Source organism: Dromiciops gliroides, chromosome 4 (genome assembly GCF_019393635.1).
Source record: "Dromiciops gliroides isolate mDroGli1 chromosome 4, mDroGli1.pri, whole genome shotgun sequence".
NCBI lineage: Eukaryota > Metazoa > Chordata > Mammalia > Microbiotheria > Microbiotheriidae > Dromiciops > Dromiciops gliroides.
The window spans coordinates 446461582-446485704 of record NC_057864.1 but is presented as its reverse complement, the minus strand read 5'-3'; the positions used below and the strand labels follow the sequence as shown (position 1 = coordinate 446485704).

The window sequence follows — 24123 nt, the reverse complement described above, 5'->3', positions numbered from 1 at the left end:
AAGTTTTGGATCTGACCCCTTGACAACCACCTTCCAAGTCACACTCTACTGAAAGGAGGATTGAAAGGACCAGAATCCCCCTGTGGAATCTATAGAGCTTGAACCCCCAGAGTTTTGTCTGGAGAAGAGGTCATCTTGGAAGACTCTCTCCACCCAGGCCATGACAATTATACTTCTTTTTTTTTTTTTGGGTGAGGCAATTGGGGTTAAGTGACTTGCCTAGGGTCACACAGCTAGTAAGTGATAAGTGTCTGAGTCCGAATTTGAACTCAGGTCCTCCTGACTCCAGGGCCAGTGCTCTATCCACTGCGCCACCTAGCTGCCCCGACAATTATACTTCTTCATTCTAGAATCATAGCAGCTCCATATGGTAAAGGACTTCAGAAGCCGTCTCATCTGGTCCCTTTCCTGAAGCACAAACGACCTCTAGAGAACCGAGCCATCAATCACCCTCCTCTTGAAATTGATTCTCAATCTCCATCTCTTGACTCTGGGTATTTTCAGTGGCTGAACCCATGCTTGGAACTCTTCTTCTTCTTCTCTGCCTCCTGGTTTCTTTGGCTTCTTTCAAGTCAGTCAGTATATTAATAAATATTAAGTGACTATAATGTGCCAGGCACTGTGCTAAGTACTGAGAATACAAATGCAAATGAAAATAAAGATGGTCCCTGCCTTCGAGGAGCTTACAGTCTTCTGCAGAAGACAACAAAGGTAGGGGGAGAAAGAGTTATGCATTGGGGTAGGAAAGGGTACATGGTGCTGGGTGGGGGAGATGATAGGAAGTTCCAAAAGTAGTATAGCTGATGGGAAAAGTGCAGGAAAAATGGGCTAAGCTCTCTACTTAAAGAGAACCCCTGGAATCCATGGGCCCTCCCTCGAGGCAGATGAGAGGTGAGCATCAGGCAGATTCAGTCTTGTAGGATAATGACAGCCACAATCTACTCATTCTTTCCTGCTCAGACTGACTGCAAACCAGTCCTCAGTGAGCTACAGGCAGGAATTCTAGCCCAACTCATCAATCACTTGGTCTAGGAGGTATTTCCCTGCTCTGGGAGGGATCTGTTTCAAAACTTAGCTTCACAGTTAGAATGAACCCAAGAGGCCAGGTGGCTCACCCTCCCTCACTTTACAGACAAGGCACAGAGATATTAAGTGATTTGTCCAAAGTCACACAGGTAGTGTCAGAAGTGGGATTAGAACCCAGATCCCCTGACTCCAGAGACAATGTCCTTCCCACTCTACCATGTTACTTTAAGCATCTGTGATTTCATTGGCATGGGTCTTGCCTACCAGACCTCAAAGCCTTAGTAGATTGTTTCTGAGTTTCTGGGACTTGGTGGCTAGCTTTCTGTGGATGAGTCTCCCTGCCCTAAGCCAGGCTGATCATCAGACAATATGGTCTGGTATCATATTTGAAGCATCTGTCGGTTCTTGGGCTCTGCTGGCCTGAGAATCCAGGATCAACTCTACCCCATGAGAAGTCATTCAAGGAGCACTTCAGGAAGGCCTCATTCATCATTTATAGGAGGCAGGCAAGTTTGGTTTTGACGTACAATTTCATTCATGCCACAACCATTGCCTCTTATGTGGAAGACACCATGCTAGGTGCTATGGATACAGACACAAAAATGAGGTAGTTCCCTGTCCTCTGGAAGGGGGATGGAGAGGATGGGGGAAGACAGGAAGATACAACTAGTCATAAATAAATGCAAGATAAGGGGGCGCATGTACTCATAAGTAAATTCAAGACAATCTGAGGAAGGAGAGTACACCAACCACTGGAAAAATCAGGGCAGGCTTCACAAAGGAGGTAGCACCTAAGCTGGACCTTGAAGGAAGAGGAAGATGATGATGTTAATAATAATAGTGAGAATGATGATACCGTTTATATAGAGCTTTAAGATTTAGACAGCGAGGGCAGCGAGGTGGCACATGTGAGAGTCACAGTTGGATATATGGAGCATTAATCTCCCCCTTTTATACTTTCCCTTATATATAAATACACATATATACATATATACACATACATACATACATATATACATATATATATACATATATATATATACATATATATATATACACACACACACACACACACACACACACACACATATATATATATATATATGAGTTGAGGCTGGTGGTGTTCGGGGACCTGGTGGAGCACATGTTTCACACTCTGTTTTGGGCGACTGCTGAGTTACTGCAGACTGACTGGGTTGGTGAGTTAATGATGGAAAACCCTAAGTTTAGTGTTAAGACTATCTATCTGCATTTCTACTTCCTTATTTCCTTAATTGGTTTCACCTTTGTGGTCTAATTAATGCCCAAGCAATAAAACCTGATCTTTTATGAACTGAAGCTCAGAGGCTCCTTTTCTTATTGGCCTGGGAGGTGTGTATATATACACATATATACATATATATATATGTATATGTATATGTATGTATATGTATATATATATACATGGGAAAGTATAAAAGGGAGAGATTAATGCTCCATATATCTCACACACAGTAGATAAAGCACTGACCCTGGATTCAGTAGGACCTGAGTTCAAATCCGGCCTCAGACACTTGACACTTACTAGCTGTGTGACCCTGGACATTTGAAACTTGCAACAACCCTGGGAAATAGGTGCTATTCTTATCCTTATTTTATAAATGAGGAAAGTGAAGCCTAGAGGGGCTACATGACTTGTCCAGGGGTCACACAGCTAGTCACTGTCAGAGGCTGAATTTGATCTCCAGGCTTCTAATGAGATGGATAAGGGAAAGAGGGCATGGCATGCCATGAATTTGAGTTCACAGAGACAGAAGGTGGGGTATAGAGAGCTCAAGTCCCTAAGGAAAAGAAGATCAAACAAAGAGGGTCATTGTGACCACATAATCTTGGCCCAATGGAACATTCAAGGATCAATAGTTGGATACTCCCCAGCTCCCTGGCTGAGCTTTCTGGAGTGATCTTCAAAGACGTCAGAATCATTTGACCAATGGAGGCAAGCAAGCAGTGTCCTGCTGGTAACAAATTAGAGTCAGGAGATTTGGGTCTGAACCCAGGCTTAGGTACTTACTAGCTTTAGGTCCCTGGGAACCTCTCAGAACCTTAGTTTCCTGTCTGTAAAGTGGGGATAATAATGCCTAAAGAGCCTACTTCAAGGAGTTGCTGTAAGGATCAAAAAAAAGAACTCGAGGATAGGAGCTGTACTTGTTATTTAATTAGTTTGGGGAACTCCCAGATGAGAAAAGTCCTTCTACCAATGCAGGTCAGCACCCTCTCTGAAGTGTATGTATTCAAGAGCTGCCTAGAGCAACCAAGAATTGAGGTGATGTACCTAAATAACTTTTCAGGAATTAATGTGTTTGGTTTTTTTAATTGCCATTGGTTATTTTTGTTATTATTTGTAAATTAAGGATAATAATCCTCCAATTCTCTCCCTCACAAGGAGGGATGTTGGGAAGGTCCTTGGTGCTCTTTGAAGCCCATCTAAATGTGACCTGAAGTTAATGCAGCCTCAATTAAATGTCTGTGGCAGAAGGATGCTCATCTAGCCACAGGTGGCGTGAGCCAATCGCAGGGCACTTCATCGGGAGGGAGATTGCTGAAGCTTGGCTCTCCCTGGCTGCCTCTTCTGCCCTTGATTACTGTTTTCCTAATTACTGCTTTCTCAGCAATTGACAGTACTTAACTTAGTCATGGAAGGAAGCAGTGGGTTTGCTGTTGTTGTTTTTAAAGAAAATATTGGCTAAATGAAGTGCCTTTAATGGGGATTGATGAGTTGTGACTGTGGAAGAAGCCCAAATATAGTCAGAGAGGCTGGGCTTGGCCAACTTGTAAAGTATGTCTTCAGGATTGAGACCCCCCTCCTTTTTTTCAGAGGTCCTCCATCTTCTTTGAGGGCCCTCACCCCCTTCAGATGGCCTGCTGGCTACTCAGGTTAGGCATCATTCCCTGGGCCTTTCTGACTTGTCTCCTCCCCGACCTCCCCCAAATCTCACACTTAACCTGTACTGCATTCCATGCTCTCGGGACCCAATTCCTAGAGTTCCCAAGGGGGAAGCTAGTTTTTTTTTGATGGGAGGATCCAGTACTACTGTAACAGACACATTTTAACTCCAATTCCGCCTGGCATATTGTAAGCACTTAATGAATTCTAATTGAACTGAATTCTAGACCCTAGTACAAAGGTATCAAGTATCACATGTGGGGTTCAAAACCCCTAAGTGTGGAGGGAACCAGATCAAAATATAACTGGGAAATGTTTAACAAATAAATAAAAATACATCAGGACATAGATAATGTTAATGTGTGGTTTTCTGAATTAAGCTATGGCCCACAGGGATCCTTAGGTACTCTTCAGTGGCTAGGGGGCTCATAGTGCTTAGAGTACTGGGTTTGGAATCAGGAAGACCTATGTTCCAATTCAGACCTCAGAAACTTTGTAGGGGTGTTACCCTGGGTAAGTCAATCAACTTCTGTTTGCCTCAGTTTCCTCATATGCAAAATGGGGTCGATTATATCTGCATTACTCACCTCACAGAGTTGCTGAGAAACCAGAGCTATGTGTGTGGTAGAGCAGAAAGGACCCTGGATTGGGAGTAAGAGGAGCCCAGTTCCTTGTTTCTCTGGACCTCAGTTTTCTCTCTGAGAAAATGGGAGTGGAGGGAAAGGTATGGACGCTACAGTTGCTAAGGCCCTTTCAACTCTGAATCTGTGCTCCTATTCTATTATGCTTGACATGAACTCTGGTAACAGAGTGGCCTGGACACTTCACTGGGAATTCCTTGAACTATTAAAAGTTGAGCCTTTCAACAAAGTCGCCTTTAAACAAATCAGATCTTCTGCTCCTGGGTAAGTAAATACCTTATCTCCAGCCATTGAGCCTCAGGAGGGCAGTGACCTGGTCTTTGCCTTTGCACCTCCTCCAGGGCTTAAGCTTCCCTGCCCGGTACAGGGAAGGTATTTGCTGCCTGATTATTAGGATCAGGTAGCCTCCTGAAATTGCAAGGGTGAGGAACTAAAGGAGGCAAAGAGGAGCCTGGAGGGAGAGGGGCAAAATGTGTGTTGCACCCTAGACTTGCTCCAGAGCTCACTGCTCTTGGCTGGTGCCCCCTCAGCCTTCTCTCTCTCTCTCTCTTTCTTCCTTCCTTCCTTCCTTCCTTCCTTCTTTCCTTCCTTCCTTTCCTTCTTTCCTTCTTTCCTTCTTTCCTTCTTTCTTTCCTTCTTTCCTTCTTTCCTTCTTTCTTTCTTTCTCTTTCTCTCTTTCTTTCTCTCTTTCTCTCTTTCTCTCTTTCTCTCTTTCTTTCTCTCTTTCTCTCTTTCTCTCTTTCTCTCTTTCTCTCTTTCTTTCTTTCTTTCTTTCTTTCTTTCTTTCTTTCTTTCTTTCTTTCTTTCTTTCTTCCTTCCTTCCTTCCTTCCTTCCTTTTTTTTTTGGTGAGGCAATTGGGGTTAAGTGACTTGCCCAGGGTCACACAGCTAGTAAGTGTCAAGTGTCTGAGGTCAGATTTGAACTCAGGTCCTCCTGACTCCAGGGCTGGTGCTCTATCCACTGCGCCACCTAACTGCCCCTCAGCCTTTTCTTTTTCTTAATCAAAGGGCACCAGAATTGGAAGGGACCTCAGAGGCCATCTAGTATAACTTGGAGCTGAATCAGAGTCCCCTTTCTATGTTGTCCACTCTTTGTTTTCAAAAAGGACCAGTGACATCATGAGGTGGTGATGACATACGCATGAATTGGATTTTAGAGAGGCAGAGTTGTACGACGTCATCAGCTTCAGTCTCTCTTCCTAGGTAATCCACGTTCAGTGTCAGGACAAAAGTCAAGATGACTGGAGATTGTCCAGGATGCATTGGGTAACCTTGGGGTCTTGAAGGTCTGACTAAGCTCTAAGCACTCCATAGAGCCTCAGTTAGCCAGCCATTAGAACAAATTGTTCTTGTGCACCCATTCTGCCAGGAAAAAAAAAGTCTTCACATGCCTGGGGTAGACATTCCCTTTACTCCCTGATGGAGTTGGGGCCCGTCAATTACCCTCAATCCGGTTTAGCCCATCTGTTGAGACGGTTTACCTGGGTGTGGCCACTGAGCATGTTACAGCTTCTTGGAGCTGAGAGTTGGGTGCCCAGTGGACACCAAAGGTGGATGAGCAGCCCTGAAAAGGGCTCAGAGCCCTCACACCAGAGGCACTGGCCCTCCCTGCATACCCCCAAATGAATACATAGTGATTAGGGGCTAACAGACAGGCCATCAGGAAAGGCCTTCATCAAAGAAGGTGGTATTCAAACTGAGCTTTGCAGGGAGGTAGGGGATGCCAAGAAATAGAGCAAGATCATTCTAGCCTGGGGACAAAGAAGCATGAAAGCTAGGGAGTAGGGGGCCGACCACTCTGGCTGGAATGTAGGGCATGTGAAGGGAAGGAATGCACAGAGGGGCAAGATACGTTAGAAAAGCTAGGCTGTGGTCACATGGTGAACAGCTTCCAATGCCAAACAGAGGAGTCTGCACTTTGTCCTAGAGATGATGGGGAGCCCTTAATGCTTCTTGAGCAGGAGGTGACATGGGTAGATGTGGTCAGACTTTAGGAAGATCAACTTAGCGGCTGTATAGAGAAGATGGCTTGGAGAGGTGAGAGAACAGACAAAGGGAGATGAACTAGGAATCACTTGCAATAGGCCAGATGAGAAGGGGATGAGGGCATGTACTCTGGGTGGCTGTAGTGAGAAGAGAGAGAGGATAGATGCAAGAAATGTTAAGAAGATGGTGGGAATCAACATGATTTGGCAACTGTTTTGTTTTGTTTTGTTTTTTTGGTGGGGCAATGGGGGTTAAGTGATTTGCCCAAGGTCACATAGCTAGTAAGTATCAAGTGTGTGAGGCTGGACTTGAACTCAGGTCCTCCTGAATCCAAGGCCAGTGCTTTATCCACTGCACCTTATCTAGCTGCCCCTCTTGGCAACTGTTTGGACATGGGAATGAGAGTGGAGAGAGTGACTACTTCTTCTTCTTTTTTTTTTTTAGTGACTACTTCTGTTGCAAACCTGGACAACTGGAAGACAGGAGAAGAGGTGGGTTTAGGAGAAAAGAGAATGAGTTCTGTTTTGGGCAGGTTGAGTTTGATCTGCCTACTGGAGATGTGATATTCAGAGATATGACACTAGAGCTCAGGAGAAAGATGGCATATAGATGGATAGGTCTGGGAGTCACTGAACCCATGGGAACTGATGAGATCTTTGAAAGTGTGGATATTGAGGGATGAAGAGGGCTAGAGGAGACTGGGGTACACCCAGGCAGTGGCACATGCTGTTGCTGCTGCAATAATAACAGGTAGGAAGAGAAGGACAACTGAGAAATGTCAAGAAAATCCAGAGAGGAATGAGTAGCCAGAAGAAAGGGTTGGTCAACAAGTGTCACATGCTGCGAAGAGGCTAAGAAGGATGAGAATTGAAAAAAAAAGACCATTGGATTTAGCAATAAATAACTGGGGAGAGAGCAGCTTCAACTGAGTGGTAGGAAGAGAAGCCAGATTGGAAGGTATTGAGATGTGACTGGGAGGGGGGCACGGAATAGGAGGCAAAAAGTATAGACAGCTTCTTCTAGGAATTGGGTCAAGTAAGAGAGGAGAGATGAGAAAGGATGATAGCTTGAGGGGCTGTGAAGGTCAAGTGAAAATGATTCCCAGATAGCCCTGCTCTCTCTGCCCAGTTCCTGTTCCACATTACCAAATGTCTATGGATCATTTCCAATTGGATGTCTATAGTCAAATCAAACTCAGCATGTCCTGAACAGAACTCATTATTTTTACTCCAAAAAGTCATTCTTCTTCCTAACTGTCCCATTTCTGTCAAGAGCAAAACCATACATCTCGTCGTCCATGTTCACAACCTCAAGGTCATGTTTGACTCCATTCCTGATTCTATTTTAATGGTATCTCTTGAACCCATAAACCCTTTTTTCCACTCACATGACCACCACCCTATTCAGATAGATAAATAGATAGATAGACAGACAGACAGACAGACAAACAGATAGATAGATAGATAAATAGACAGACAGACAGACAGACAGACAGACAGATAGATAGATAGATAGATAGATAGATAGATAGATAGATAGATAGATAGAGAATTTATTAAGCATTTTCTAAGTGCCAAGCAGTGTGCTAAGTGCCAGGGATACAAATATAAGCAAGCAAGACTGTCCCTGCCCTCAAAGAGCTTTCTTTCCTTTTCTTTCTTTCTTTCTCTTTTTTCCTTTCTTGCTTTCTCTCTCTTCTTTCTTTCTTTCTTCCTTTCTTTCTTTCCTTCTTTCTTTTTTCTCTCTTCTCTTTCTTTCTTTGTTCCTCTCTCCTTTGTTCCTCTCCTCTTTCTCCTTTCTTTCTTTCTTCCTTTCTCTCTCTTCTTTCTTTCTTTCTTCCTTTCTCTTTCTTTCCTTCTTTCTTCCTTCCTTTCTCTCTCTTTCTCTCTTTCTCTCTCTTTCTTTCTTTCTTTCTTTCTTTCTTTCTTTCTTTCTTTCTTTCTTTCTTTCTTTCTTTCTTCTTTTCTTCCTTCCTTTTTCCATATCTTCCAAGCTAGAAGTGCTGAGATCCCACCACTGATTTCCACAGAAGCTTTGACCTGCTTGGTTTCCAATCTGAGCTTGTTCACCCCCTCCTTAGGCAGCCTAGTGTCTCCCCTCTCAAAAGGATTCACTATATCGGTCCCAGGCTTAGTGTACACACCTGATCACCATTAGCTCAACTTCAGCTCAAAACTCCTGAGCTCAAGGGATCTGCCAGCTTCATCCTTCTCCATAGCAAGGATTATGGGCATGTGCCACTATTAGTGGCAGGGGCCTACATTCTAATGGGAGAAGAAAATACATAAAGGAATGTTGAAAAGGAGATGGCCACAAAGTGGCCCAGAAGCGTGGACCTCAGGAAGACAAACCAAAAGCTCATCTATCAGAGCAAGAGGACTTTGAGATGGAATCCAAGTTTCAGGTGGAAGGGAGATGAGGATGATGCCTTGAACCAATGGCTGAGTGAGGAGGTCTCAGGGAAGTTCAGGGCCCCCATCAACTCTGACCTGGCCTATTGCAATAGCCACTCTGTGTTAACATTCTCAGCATCTAGCGCGGTGTCCAGTGCATAGTAAGTGCTTCATAAGTGCTTGTGGATTGATTTCCCTGCTTCAAATCTCTTCCCATTTGCTCGTTTATTCTCCACTCAGTTATCGAATTGATATTTCTAAAATATAAGTCTAACCACATTTAGGATGTGTGTCCAGTGGCTGTACCTGGTCAAGGAGGGTTTGCCTCCAGCCTCCACATTTTTGCACAGGCTACCTCTGTCCCAATCCTCAGGCCTGGGATGCACCTCCTCCTCAGCTCCAACTCTTAGAACCCCCATCAGCTTCTTTCCTTGGGTTAAATGCCACCTTTAAGAAGTCTTTTCTAGGGGGGCAGCTAGGTAATGCAGTGGATAAAGCAGCAGCCCTGGATTCAGGAGGACTTGAGTTCAAATCCGGCCTCACTCACTTGACACTTACTAGCTATGTGACCCTGAGCAAGTCACTTAACCCTTATTGCCCTGCCCCCCCCCCCAAAAAAAAGTCTTTTCTGGTCCTCCAAGTTACTAAAATCCTCCTTCAAAAAATACTTAGTATTTACTTTGGATATCTTTCATATTTGGTAAATGAGTAACCTTACTTTCCACAAACAGAGCAGAAACTCCTTGAGGGCAGTATGCCCAGGGCCCATAGGAACAGGTGCTTGTTGGGTAAACTAGAGGGAATTAGCAACTTGCAACCTGATACTATCTGGCCTTCCCTAAGCTCCTTTCCATGGAGGGATCAGAGAAGCTCAAGTATCACCAGGGGAAGCCCCTGCTCAAAAGTCTCCCATGGCTCCCTACTGAGCTTCTCAGCTTGTTTGACATCTAGAGCCCTTCCCAGTCTGGGGCCAGTCTACCTTTTACTAGATAGGCACCACTCCACTTTACACTCTGTGTATTCCTCTGAAATTGTCCTAGTGCCTGTTCCTTAGATAGGACAGTCTACCTCTGGAGTCCATGCTCTTGCATATACTATCCTCATACCTGGAAGATAAATCCTCCTCACCTTCACCTCTTCAAATTCTAAGTTTCCTTCAAGAACCATGCAATCATAGATTTAGAGGTCAAACGAACTTTCAGAGACCATCTCATCCCATGAGCTTATTTTTTACAAATGAAGAAACTGAGGCCTAGTGACTTGTCCAGGGTCACAGATAGTAAAGATCAGTGGTAGGGTTTGAACTCAGTTCTAGACTCAGTCTTTTTTTTTAAACTGTCCCATACTAGATAAATTTATGCACCACCTCAGGAAACCTTTCTTGATCCCCCAAATTCCTTTAAATTATCCCATCGGTATTTTAAAGTTACATGCCCTCAGTGGAATTGAAGGCAGGGGTTATTTTCCTTTTCTTGTGGCAAGCAAGGGTGCTTAGAGATAAGTAGGTGACTCAGTGGATAAAGTGCCGAGCTCAGGAATACCTGAGTTCGTATTTGGCCTCCAGCACTAACTGTGACCCTGTGGCAAGTCATTTAACCTCTGCCAGCCTCAGTTTCTTCAACTATAAAAAGAGGATCATAATAGTATCTCCCTCCCAGGGTTGCTATGAGGTTCAAATGAGATATCTGTACAGTGCCCTGCACATAGTAGGCACTTAAAATTAGCTTAATAAATGCTTGACTCCTTTCTTCTTAATCTCTCCAAATACAGCTCGAGGCTTTGGACATATCAGGAAGTTAATGTTTGTTGCATGAGATTGAATAGGAGAGCCTAGTCTTACTCCTCTCCCTTTAGCTGCCTCAGACAGAGAGAATTTCCAGTCCCAGATGGCCTCCCCTCAGAATCATGAGCACCCAAGGAAGGTCCTCAGAACAATTCAGGGCTATTTTCTTGAAACAGCCTCCTGTTTGGTGAATGCATCAGCCCTTGGGGGGATCTGGGGAAGGTTTTTGGCAGGGAGGGGAGTGGGTGAACCTGATCTTTCCAATTCAAGTCCAAGATTGGTTTGTAAACACTGGCAAATAAGCTGATCACAGGGTCACAGGGCTTATCAATTTAGAGATGGAGAGCTCTGCCTCCCATTTTGCAGATAAAGAAACTGAGGCCCCAGGAGGCTGAGGACCTGGCCCAGTTCCCACAGCTAGGAAATAGCCGCAGTAGCCCGGTAGCCCCAGACCCAGGCCTTCTGATTCCAACTGCAGCAACCCTTCCACTCTCTCATGCTGTCTTTTCCATTTGTGGTACAAAGAAAAAATAATACAGACTCTGCTCTGAGGAAAGGAGACCCACATCTATTTATCTGGCCCCTCCAGCAAGATATTTCACAGAATCTTCCAATGAAACATTCCAAGTGTTTAGTATTTTTCCACTTGGCAGACCTTCCTGTTTCCCCCTCTACAATTTATAAGGCACATGGTGCTCCTTGATTACCAGATTTCCTTCCTCCTCCCTCCACCCACATTGCTGTCAGTTCAGCTCAGAGGAGAGAAAGGGGCTGGGAATTCACTGGTGCCACCTCAGCTGAGACTGGGGTGGAAAGGACTATTTTCTCAACTCTGGCCAAAGGGGAGGGTAGAAGCATAACCCATGGTCTGTAAAAGGTGTGGAAGAAATCAAAACACTAGCAGTGGCTTCCACTGGCAATGGGGGAGGCTCCTTGTGAAACCCTTAGAGCCATCAGCAAGAAACAACTTCAGTAGGAGGCTCTAGGAAGACCTTTCAGCCAAAGCAATGTTATCTCCTTGAGGGCAGGGACTGCCCTGAGCTTCTCTTTGTATGCCCAGTGTCCAATGCAGTGCCTGGCATACTGTGCTGTTGAGTCCAACTCTTCATGACCCTATTTGGGGTTTTCATGGCAAAGAGACTGGAGTGGTTTGCCATTTCCTTCTCCAGCTCATTTGACAGATAAGGAAACTGAGGCAAATAGGGCAGAGTCACTCAGCCTAGCAAGTGTCTGAGGCTGGATTTGAACTCAAGAAGATGGGTTTTCCTGATTCCAGGCCAGGAGTCCACTGCACCACCTAGCCACCTATCTCTTTGTACTATCACACATTATAATGTGAGTTATAGTGACAATAAAAGTAATGTTACCCTAGTTCTTGGCAAAACTCTTTCCCCATTCTCACCCCCACAGCCCTGTGAGTAAGATGGTTACTCCCGCTTTATAGATGAAATTAAGATTAGGGTTAGAGTTCTGAATTTGTTCTCTCTGCTTGGAACGAAAACACCTGACTGTACCAAGATAATTTGTCCATACCCACAGTGGTAGTTGAGGTGATATCAGAACCCCCCTTCTCCTGACTTCAAGGCTGGTGCCTTGTCCATTATGCCATCTCCCAGGTCAAAAGTGGACCGGGACATCTAGGCAATAGGTTCACCTAGAATGGAGGTCTTTAAGCAGAGAGTCCTCAAACACATTTGTCAGGCAATGTTATAGAAACTATTTCCTGTTCACGCATAGGTTATATGGATGGTCTCTGGGGTCTCTCAGAGCCCTGAGATCCTGTGATTCTACGAGCCAATTTTCCTTTAGCGAAAGGCTCAAGTGGTTTTATATAGCAGAAAAATCTAAGGGATCCTAGGGAAGGCCACTGGCCCTGCCCTTTGGACCGGTACCCATTTCTCCACATTTCTCCTCTCTTCGTTTTAGAGGGGAAAAAATGGAATGTCAGTTCGTCAACACCGTGACTAGTGATCACCAATACCAATGTGAAGACCTTGCCAGAGGGGGCACGGGAGCATTTCCTTCTCTGTTTTCAAGAGGTTCTGCTTCAGTCACAGACCAGTTCTATCGGCCACTCTCATTCAGCAGACCTTTATTAATGTTGGGGCAGTGGAATGTTTGGTCATTACAAACCACTCCAGTGTCTTCCCCAAGAAAACCCCAAAAGGGATGAAGAGTCAGACAGGACTGAACAACCACAAATAAAGAGATAAGAGCGATCCTATTATCGAACTGTGGCTTTAAAGAAGTATCCCACAGATCCAGCTGAAATCTGCCACTGAACCGTCTAACCAGCTGCTCCCTGTTCTGCCCTCTGAGGTCAGGTAGAACAAGACAAACCCCTTTTACCACCTGACAACCTTTTAAATCCCCCAGGGACAGTGAGTCCCACTCAAGCTTCTCTTCTCAAAGCTAAAACATTTCCAGTTCCTTTAAACAAACTGGAAGGAATTGTAGAGACCTATTAATAAAGAGGAGGAAGCTGAGGGAAAAGATCTAGCTCTGCTTCGGTACGGTTCTAATGGGGAAAAGAGTAGATTCTTTATTCAGTGTGGAATAGTGGAAAGCACACTGAACTTGGAGACAGAGAAAACCAAGTTCAAGTTTCAGATCTGACGCTTTCATCTTTGAGCTTCAGATGAGGATTCATCTATAGAATGGGGAAGAGAATACTCAATCTCCCAACAATTAATACCTACTATTTATATAGAAAGCTTACTATGCACCAGGCATTTACTATCTATCACACATTATAATGTGAGTTATATTATGTATTATATATATTATCTTATTTGATTATCAAAACAACCTTGGGAAGTAGGTTACTTCATTACCCAAATCTTGCAGAATGGGGAGTCTGAGGCAGACAGAGGTTAAGTGACAGCTAGTAAGTTTCTGAGGCCAGATCTGAACTAAGGTCTTCCTGACTCCAGGCCTCCACTACTCTATTCATTGCATTGTCCAGCTGTCCTCTTAGTGAAGGAGAGAGAGAGAGAACATTCCAGGCATGAGGAACAGCTTGTCAAAATGCCATGAGCTGAGAGATATACTGCTCAAGGAACAGCAAGGAGGTCAGTATCACTGGATTGTAGAGTATGTGGGGGGGGTAGGGTGTAAGTTCTAAGAAGACTGGTAGTGTGGGAGGAGAGAGGGAGTCTGTGGGTATAGGTATGTAGCAAAGTTTTGGAGGGTTTTGAATGCCAAACAGGACTTTCTAGTTGATCCTGGAGGTGACAGGGAGCCACTGAAGTTTATTGAGTAGGGGAGTCACACATTATTGGATCTGTACATAAGGAAAATCACTTTGGCAGCTGAAGGGGAGAAGGACTGCGGTGGGGTGAGACTTGTGGCAGGCAGACCAAGCAGCAGGCTTTTGCAGTAGTCCACTGGTGCAGAGCTGAGAGCCGCACCAGGGTGGCGGGTAGTTTCAGAGGAGAGAAGGGGGTACAGATGTTACAAAGATGAAATGGGCAGGCCTTGGATATGAAGGATGAGAGGTAATGAAGACTCCATGGTGACTTCTAGGTTGTGAGCCTGAGGGACCGGGAGGATGGGGCTGCTCCACTTAATAGGGCTGTTTTTGAGGCACAAATAAGATGGTAATAGTGTCCCAAAAGTCTTAGTGCAGTTTTAAGCTTTAGCTCACTAGAAGCTTTGATAGAATTTAAGCTTAAAGGCTTCAAATTGTACCAGACTTTGGGGATATCCTGCATGGAAGGCATTCTCTCAACCTTAAAGCTCTATGTAAATGTGGGACCCAAACTTTTCCTCCATCAAATTCCAAAGCCAGTTGAGAAGGTCAACCTGAAATTTTCACAATGAAAAAATTAAAGACCCAGAAAACAATCAAGATGCAGATATTCAGGTTAGGCACAAGTTCTAGAAACATGTATATGCATACATATGCTGTGTTCCAGGAAAACTCAATCTACAAGTATCCAGATTGATAAAAGAGAGAATTGAAAAGGAGAAAGGGGGATGAGAAGAATGGGTAATTCCTACAAAAAGGAAGCGTAATAGTTTTTCTTTCAGTTATAAGTTGAAATGTAGAATCTTGGAGATGTTAAGAAAGCAATGTTAGAGATCATCTGGTCTGACCTTCCCATTTTACATATGTGGAAACTGAGGCCCAGAGAGGTTCAAGGATTCACCACAAGTGATATAAATTAGTGGTAGGGTCAGGATTTGAATCTAGATCTCCTGACTTCAAGCCTCATACTCTTTTCATTATTCTAGGCAACATTCCTAGTACATTTGCATTTAAAATGCAATTATTCAATATACACAATTCCCCCATAACCCACCTCTTATGTAGAACAGTTAAGACCTTTATTTAGTCTATATAAAGTCACGAGTGGAATTCAAGTTAGAATTTTGAGACTGATGCCTTAGAGGAATCATATTTTGATCAAGAGTTCCATAGCTAGGGGCAGCTAGGTGGTACAGTGGATAAAGCACCGGCCCTGGATTCAGGAGGACCTGAGTTCAAATCCGGCCTCAGACACTTGACACTTACTAGCTATGTGACCCTGGGCAAGTCACTTAACCCTCACTGCCCAGCAAAAAAAAAAAGAGTTCCAAAGCTGTTGGCCTCTTTGTTTTGGAAGATGGCCAGTCTTTTCCTGATGAAAATTATTTATGGTAAATCATATTTATGCAGCACTTTTATTTTGTAATAACAATAACTAGCATTAATGTAACACTGTTATAGACCTTATCTCATTTGATCTTTGCTAATTCTCTGAGAGGTCAGTATGATTATCCCCAATTTATAGATGAGGAAACTGAGGAAGAGAGAGATTAAGTGATTTGCCCGGGATCACACAGCTAGTGTCCCAGGCTGGGTCTTAACCCCAGGGCCAGTGCTCTAACCATTGTACCAAGAACTAAGCTATAGAATGAGAAGGGGTAACAGAGCTTGCCTCAAAGCCAGGAAGACCTGGGTTGAATTCTACCTCTGACACATAATGACTGTGTGACCTTAGACAAATCAATTAACCTCAGTGCTGTAGGAAATGCCCAAAGATGATAAGTTGCAAGAAAAGTGTTGACCTACACTAGTAGGGGGGATTCCTTACCTAGAGGTACCCTATCCCAGTGAAATCACTAGTCCAGTCCCTCTCCTTGAGGTTTTTTTTTTTCTTCTCCTTGAGTTTTACAAAGCATTTCCCTCACAACCGCCCAATCATGCAGGTAGTTTAGTTCACATCTCATCTTATTCCTTTTACAAATCGGTACCATTTAGTTAGCAAGATGTAGGGGAAAGAGCACCAGACTTGAGTTAGAGAGTGCTGGGTTCAAATCCCACTTCAGACACTTGTGGGCTAGGCAACCTTGAACAAGTTAATCTCTGCATGCATATGTAAAAGAGTGGTGATAATGATCTTTGTGCTCTTTAAATGTGAATATGATTGTTGGGGGGAGGCGGGAGACTTTTAAGTTAAATAGAGCCCTGTTCCAACAAATCCTCCTTTGAGTGGGCAGTGAGATAAATACCCAGCACATCCCTAGGGATCCTGAACTTCACCCTGATCCATGCCCGGTTAGAAGGAGGCAGTAAATATGAGGTTTTGCTGTGTCTCCTTGTTCCAGCAGGAACTGCCACTCACCCAGGGCCCAGGCTTTTGGGGCTCGTTGTACACTATTGCCCTCTAGTGGCAGAAACACCTTACTGCCTACAACTTTTTCTCTAATTAGCTTTGGGCTCAAATAGTAGCTCATAAAAAGCTACTTTTTATGATTTTTATCTTTGGCTTTTCCCCCCTCCCCTCTGAAAGGTGTTCCTATTATTCTTTGCTAGTCTCTCATGGACTTTTTTCCCTACCTTATTAGATTTCAATTCAATTCAATAAACATTTATTAAGTGCCTACTATGCGCTAGGCATTGTGCTAAAGGCTGGGGATACCAAAAGAGACAAAAGACAGTTCCTGCCCTCAGGGAGCTTACAATCTAACGGGGGAGACAACATGCAAACAAATACAAAGCAAGCTATAGACAGGATAAATGGGAAATAATTAAAAGGAAGGTACTGGAATGAAGAGAGATTTTAGTTGGGACTTAAAGGAAGCCAGTGATTTATTAGACAATATATATAAATCACCACAGAAATGGCATCATTATCATTATCATCACCACCGCCAACATCATTTTCATTATTGGCCAGGACATTGGTCCCTAACCTTTTTTGAATGTGACCCTTCATTTCAAGAGGAGGATTTTTACTCGGGTATGGTTTGAGCTGAAGGAGCCTTCCACTGAGGATAACAACGTAACCAGGGAAAGGTAATTTAGAGTCTTCCTAGACCTCCCTTTCTTCAGCAGCAGAAGGGGGAAATGCTTTCTCTAACTCAGATCATGGAAGGTCAGCCTTTGAGGTTGTACCGACAGAGAAGCTGGGAGACTTGTGTGGAGAGGAGCAGATGGAAGATTGAGTTGAAGGAGGAAGAGGAAGAAAACAACTGTGAAGCAGCTGGAATAGAGACTTGGAAACGTATATGCACAGGAAACAAAACATTTTTTTTTGTCCTGACCTAAACCTGTCTTTGGTTTTGTTCTAGGAAAGAGAAACAAATAGGAGCAGAGCAGTCAGTAGCAGTCAATAAGTATTAATTAAGCATCTACTATGCTAGGTGTCCCTGTGCATAGAGCATTGACCTGGAGTCAGGAAGAGCTGAGTTCAACTCCAGCCTCAGACACTTCCTAGCTGTGTGATGCTGAATGACTTAACCCTGATTGCCTCAGTTTACTCATCTGTAAAATGAGTTGGAGAAGGAAATGACAAACCACTCCAGAGTCTTTGCCAAGAAAACCTCAAATGGGGTCATGAGGAGTTGGGCATGACTAAACAACGGTATGTACCACACACTGTGCTAAGCACAGAAATGAGGATGGAAAGGGAAAAGTCATTGAAGACAGGTGGTACTCCTGGTTTTTCTTTCTTTCTTTCTTTCTTTTTTTTTTTTTGAAGTCTCATGAGAATACTTGTTAATTGGAAAATAAATTAAAATGAAGACAGTAAGAAGCAAAGTATGGTTTGCAGTCTCTCAAAGATAGACCTATAATTTCAGTTGGATGCCTCATGTACATGATATAAATGCCGATTTTAGTCAGTCAATAACAATTTATTAAGGGTCTAATATGTGCCAGACACTATGCTAAGCACTGTCCCTTTCTTTGCTAAGAAGGGCAAAAAATTGTCCCTGCCTTTGAGGAGCTCAACACCTAATGGGGGAGAAAGCATACCAAAAAAAAATGTACAAAGAGGCTATATACTGGATAAATATGAAATAATCCCTTGAAGGCAGGCACTGAAATTAAGGGAGATATGGAAAAGTTTGCTGTAGAAGGTGGGATTTTAGCTGGGCCTAGGAGGAAGCTGGGGCAACCAGGAGGAGGAGAGGAGAGGATTCCAGATGTGGGGGCCAGCTACTGAAAAGGCCTGGAGTTAGAGATGAAGTTTCTTGTTTGGATCATAGTAAAATGACCAGTGTTACTGGAGCACAGAATACATGGGGCAGATTATGGGAGGCTTCAAAACCCTGCAGAATTCAGGATGAGACTAATGGACATCATGGTGTTATGGTATGGGTGATCAAGGCATCATAGATATTAGAGATGAAAGGAAAGTTAGAGATAGAGATGGGTGGATGGATAAATGCAAGAGCAGATAGGTGAATAGATAGATGAGTAGATCAATAGATTATATCTAGAAAGATTGATTGATTAGAAAACTGGGATCCAGGGAAGTGAAGTGGCAACATGCTTGGGAAGGTTTGGGATTTGAACTCGGGACCCTGGACTACAAATATAATTTGACTAAAATTTCAGATCTGGAACCATGAGTGAGTTCTGCCTTATCAAAAAGAGACGGGCAGAATCCATGAGTGTGAATAAATCAATGCTGTACCGCAAAGCATTACTCAGCATCTAAATTCAATCTGTGGCAATACATTAAACACCTAATGTGATTCCTGGAAAGGAAATTTAAGGTACTACTAACACATTCACGCATACATGCTTCCAATCTGGTTAATTTTCAGGAAAAACATAAAATGCAGTTGAATAGCTGTTGTTGGTGTGACCTTCATATTTTACACTGATCACCGTTGGCATGACCCCCTGGAGATGACCCAGTACAAACTGCTATTTTATAGATGAGGAAACTGAGGTCTAGAGAAGTTATGTGACTTGTCCAAGGTCACATAGCTAATGAGTAGTAGAGCCCAAACCTAGTGCTTTTTCTGATACACCACATTGACTCTCTGTCTCACACATGGCATAATCATGATTTTCTTTTATGTGTGGAATGCTTGGCGCATAGCAGGCACTGAGTAAATGCTTACTGATCCTTCCTGTAAATCACCTGTTTTCTCATGTAGCCTACCTGCCACCCTGGCTTGTATGGAGCTTCTCATCTGCCATGAAGCCTTACAAAAAGATTTGGCTCATCAGTCTTTACATTAGATGGTGGGTAGTCACACACTCCTGCCCTTCAGGCTTTGCTGTGGACCAATATTCTTACATATAGATTGTTGTGGCAGCACTAAGGAACTAAATTCTGTGTTGGTGAACAACATTGGCACAGGCTTCTTTCTCTCTATTTGGTATTTTCCCTGCTGGCACATTACTATTTCCTGTTCCCTGATCCTGGGGATTCAGGTCATCCTAGGCCATCAGACCATGCCTGAAATGCACTCTCTTCTCATCTTCATTTCTCAATAGCCTTATAGTCATTCAAGGCTCAGGTCTGGTGTTACCTCCTCTTAAACCTTCCCTGAAAGCCCTAATTGAAGTTCTATCTCCCTCAAATTTTCTTAGGGCACTTTATCTGTATCTCTCTCCTAATTGTGCCTTACTTTGTATTACTACCTATCCGCCTGTCTCTCCCTTCCCCTCCACCTCCATCTCTTTCTCAGAATTTACAACTTCTTCCTCAGAATGTACAAATTCTCGGGGCAGGGCTTGTGTAATTTTTGTTTGTTTGTTTGTTTGCCTAGTAGCCAGCAGCAAGGTTTAGGGACTTAATGTTGAATTGGCCAAATTTTCCCTGTTCTTCACAAGTGACATTTTCTGAATTACAAATTTCAGGAATAACTAACAATAAGGGACTGAATACCAGTAACACGGGGGGGAAAGACTACCTAATGCCAATCAAAAACTATTAGAGGAATATTGGGTGGGAAAACATGAAATGGGATCAAACATACTTCTGCTACTTGTTAGCTAGGCCATCTTGGGTAAATCATTCATCTCTTGGGCCTTGGTTTGCTCATAATAGTACTAATAACAGCTAGCATTTGTATAGCACTTTTAGATTTGCAAAGTGCTTTAAAAATATTGTATCACTTTATTCTCACAAAAACCCTAGGTGATAGGTGCTCTTGTTGTCACTTGACAGATGAAGAAACTGAGGCAGATAGGTTAAGTGACTCACCCAGGGCTGCACAGCTAGTCAGTATCTCCATCTGGATTTTAACTCAGGTCTTCCTGACTCCAGACCCAGTGCTCTATCCACTCACTACTTGAGCTGTTGTGAGGGTGAAATGAAATTAACTTGTAAACTGCTTTGTACCCCTTCAAGCCTTATACACATGCTAGCTGTCACTACCTGTTCCTGCCTTGAAGTAACTTATATATCTGGGACTCCAAGCCTAACAGATTTAGAACAATTAGAAAACATCAGGTAGGAAATGGTCCATAGGTCACATTAAGAGAATCACAGCTAGGTGGGATCTGAGAGTTCATCTAGTCTAGCCTTCTTGTTTTTACAGAGAAGAAATGCCGTTCTCAGAATCATACAATTAATAAGCAGCAAAGCTGAAACTAGAACATTTGCTATTCAATTGTTTCAGTCATGTCTGACTCTGTGACTTCATTTAGGATTTTCTTGGCAAAGATACTGGAAGGATTCGCCATTTCCTTCTCTAGCTCATTTTGACAGATGAGGAAACTGAGGCAAACAGGGTTAAGTGACTTGCCCTGAGTCACACAGCTACTCAGTGTCTGAGGCCAGATTTGAACTGACTCCAGGCCTAGTGCTCCATCTTAAGTGCTCTGCCATTTACGTGTTTGACTTGAGCAAGTCATAACCTCAGGGCCTTCTTTCTATGTAAAATGGAAAGGTCAGAATCGATAAGGTCACTTCTAGACTTGAACCCAGGTCTCTTCATTCCTAGTCCTGTAGGCTTTCCATACTCTGGCAGCTTCCCCTTTACACCAGTAAGGTTTTGACATCAGTAAAAGTTTGAGAAAGTGAACAACATTTTTCAAAAGCTGTAGCTTCCCCCCAACTTAGTGCTCCCTTGACAGAATTTCTCTTTTATAAGGAAAATCCAAGAATAAGACTCTACCTTAATTGGAGCAGCATGAGGAGAAAACGCACCGACCTGAGGACAAGGAACCTTTCGTTGATATAGGGTCTAGGCGTTTATTACTGGAGAAAACAGTGATTCCTAGTCTTTTAGAACGCATAACAGTGAACTTGTTCATTCAGTCACTATTCATTAAGGACCTACCACGTGCAGGGCATTATGAGTGACAAAGGGAAAATGGGACAAAGCCTGTTCTCAAGGAGTTTACAGTCAAGTAGGGGAGATAAAATAGGCAGCGATATGACTGGAGATATAGAACTAAAATTCTACAAAGGTTCAGATGGAGAACACGGATGGCTTCTTGGAGCGTGCCAAAGGGATTTGGGAAGAATAAATTAATCTCTCTGGGACTCAAGTTTGCTCATCAGTTGAAAGGGTGGAATAGAGTAGACATTTTCTCAGATCTGTTAGTTCTAAATTCTATGAAAAGATGAGTAGGTGTCAAATAGGTGGAAATGAGAAGGGATTCTAAGGAGAATAAATGGCATCAGCTAAGACAGAGAAAGGCTATTTCAAGGGAGATGTTCAAGGAGATTATTAGTACACTAGTTGGAGCTTCAAGTATGTGTAGGGGAGTAGAGGGAAGGTTGGAAAGGTGTAGTTATGGGGTCAAGGAACTTAAAAGCTGGCAGAGTTCTTGGAGATCGAGTTTATCTTCCTTATTATACAGATAAGGAAAACTTAGAAGGCTCTTTGTCCATCCAAGGTCACACAGCTAGTTAGATGGTTGAACAAAGGTTTAAAATTTAGATCTATTTGGTGTCTAATGGAGGTAGATCAAGGACAGAGACAAAGGTGAGGTTCTGAACAGGAAAATGACATGGTCAGAGATGTGTTTTAAGAAGATTAATATGGCTCTCTCTCCCACCCATGCTGGAGGGAGCTGATGGCGGCCTCCCTGGAGCCGGCCCGGCCTCCACCTGCCCAGTCCTGCTCCTCCTGCTGCTCCTCCTCGGGCTCTCGGCCTGCTCAGCGGAGCCCTGCCCTGATCCTGTGATTACTCCTTCCTACTATACTACCTCCGATGCGGTCATTTCCACTGAGACTTTTAATTGTTGAGATCTCTTTGACGTGCAAGAATGGAGCACAGAATGTAGCCCTCTATGCTGATGTTAATGGAAAGCAGTTTCCAGTGACTCATGGCCAGGATATTGGGCGCTATCAGGTATCCTGGAGCTTGGAACATAGGAGTGCCCATTCTGGAACCTATGAAGTCAAGTTCTTTGATGAAGATTCCTATAGTCTTCTGAGAAAGGCCCAGAGAAGCAATGAGGATGTTTCAGCCATTAGACCCTTGCTCACAGTCAGCATGAATCACCGGGGTGCCTGGAATGGGCCGTGGGTCTCTACTGAGGTGCTGGCTGCAATGATTGGCATGGCGATCTATTACATGGCTTTCAGTGCCAAAAGCAACATTCAGGCCTGAGCCATATGAACTGAGCTTCCCTGCATAGACGTTTATCTTCATGCAAAATAAAAGGGTTTGTTACTTGAGGAAAATAAAAAAAAAAGATTAATATGACTGTGGTGAGAAAAGGAGGCTGTACTGGGAGAGTGGATGTGCAAGAAGCCGTGTGGTGAAGAACAGGTGAGAGGGAATGAGGGTTTGAACTAGGATGATGGCGGTGGTATCCTCAAAAGAGGGAGTTAGGGAATTCATATTGGGTTGTTTAGGGTTGGACTACTCACATGGTCTGCATACCAGAATGATGCCAAAATAAAGGAGAGAGTAATTCCCAGCATCGCACCTGACCCTACAATGGCTCCACCTCAGGCAAGTTTATCAGTCAACCCCAAACCTTACCCTCATGCTATTTTTTTTTTTCTGGGCAATGAGGGTTAAGTAACTTGTCCAGGGTCACACAGCTAGTAAGTAAGTGTCAAGTGTCTGAGGCTGGATTTGAACTCAGGTCCTCCTGAATCCAGGGCAGGTGCTTTATCCACTGCGCCACCTAGCTGCCCCTCCCTCATGCTATTTTCATGTTTCCCAGGTCATCCTACCTTCCCCAATGATGTTAGTTGATTTACTTCTATCATATTAGTTTCTGACTATAGGGAACTAATGAAATCCAGTGGTAAGTAACTAGAAGTCCAATATTTTTTTTAATTTTAAAAATGGACTTCTATAAACCAAATGAACTTAGCAGGGGAATTTCAGGTACCTATTTGGCTGGGTGAAGAAGCTCATGTAGTCCAGCCACTTTTTAATCTTCTTAGTAAGTGGTGAAATAGGTTGGAGGGGTCCAGACTTTTGATTTCATGAGCATAACAAATTCAGTCTGAAAACTTCCCCAGCAACACAAATCAGCAACTCTTCTGCAACTTAGTCACAGATAGCTGTCTAGGATCACTGGAAGTTTCAGTGACTTGTTCATGGTTACAGAAATAGTAAATTGATAGAAGCACCTGGATACAGTTGAAAAGATATTGAACTTGGGACATACAATGAGTTCCAATTCTGGCTCTGCCACTTATGTGTTTGATTTGGGCAAGTCATAACTTTTGGGCCCCTCCGTTTCCTTCTGTGTAAAATGGAAAGGTCAGATTAGAGTAGGTGGCTTCTAGATCTAGAATCTTATGGATCAAAGGAAGGATTTGAAATGAGGTCTTCCCAACTCCGAGGCCAGCCCCACACCCACTAGACCCTTCACCTCATTTTACAGAGGAGGAAATGGAGGCCCAGAGATTGTTACTTGCTCCTAAAACGAGCTGCAAACATGTTCTCAGCCTCTAAACCTGGTGCTCTTTTCCACACTTCACGGTAACTTGTAGGACTGATCCTGCTCACTAATTTTTTCTCGCTGATTTATTTATGAATCCGATTTATTTAGAAAGCTCTATGACAAATATCTAAAGTTGTGATAATCCTGAAATTTGCTGTTAAGGAATTTCAGGAATATGAATTGAGTATTTTGTCAGGTTTTAGAATGCTTTGCTCAGTGCATCCATACACACCCGAGACTTTCTCTAGGTTCAGTTTGTGTCTATCTTTCTGGCCCT

General features: G+C 43.5%; 1 protein-coding gene across 1 annotated transcript; it reads left to right on the top strand.

Annotated features, from left to right (window-relative positions):
- The first annotated feature begins 661 nt into the window (after nucleotides 1-661).
- Nucleotides 662-22585, top strand: LOC122755223 (translocon-associated protein subunit delta-like). The gene is given in 6 exon segments (XM_044003549.1): nucleotides 662-711; nucleotides 12679-12868; nucleotides 16962-17035; nucleotides 22003-22028; nucleotides 22031-22169; nucleotides 22171-22585. Coding segments are annotated over 6 exon segments (858 nt in total). The 3' UTR covers nucleotides 22550-22585.
- Nucleotides 22586-24123: the final 1538 nt, after the last annotated feature.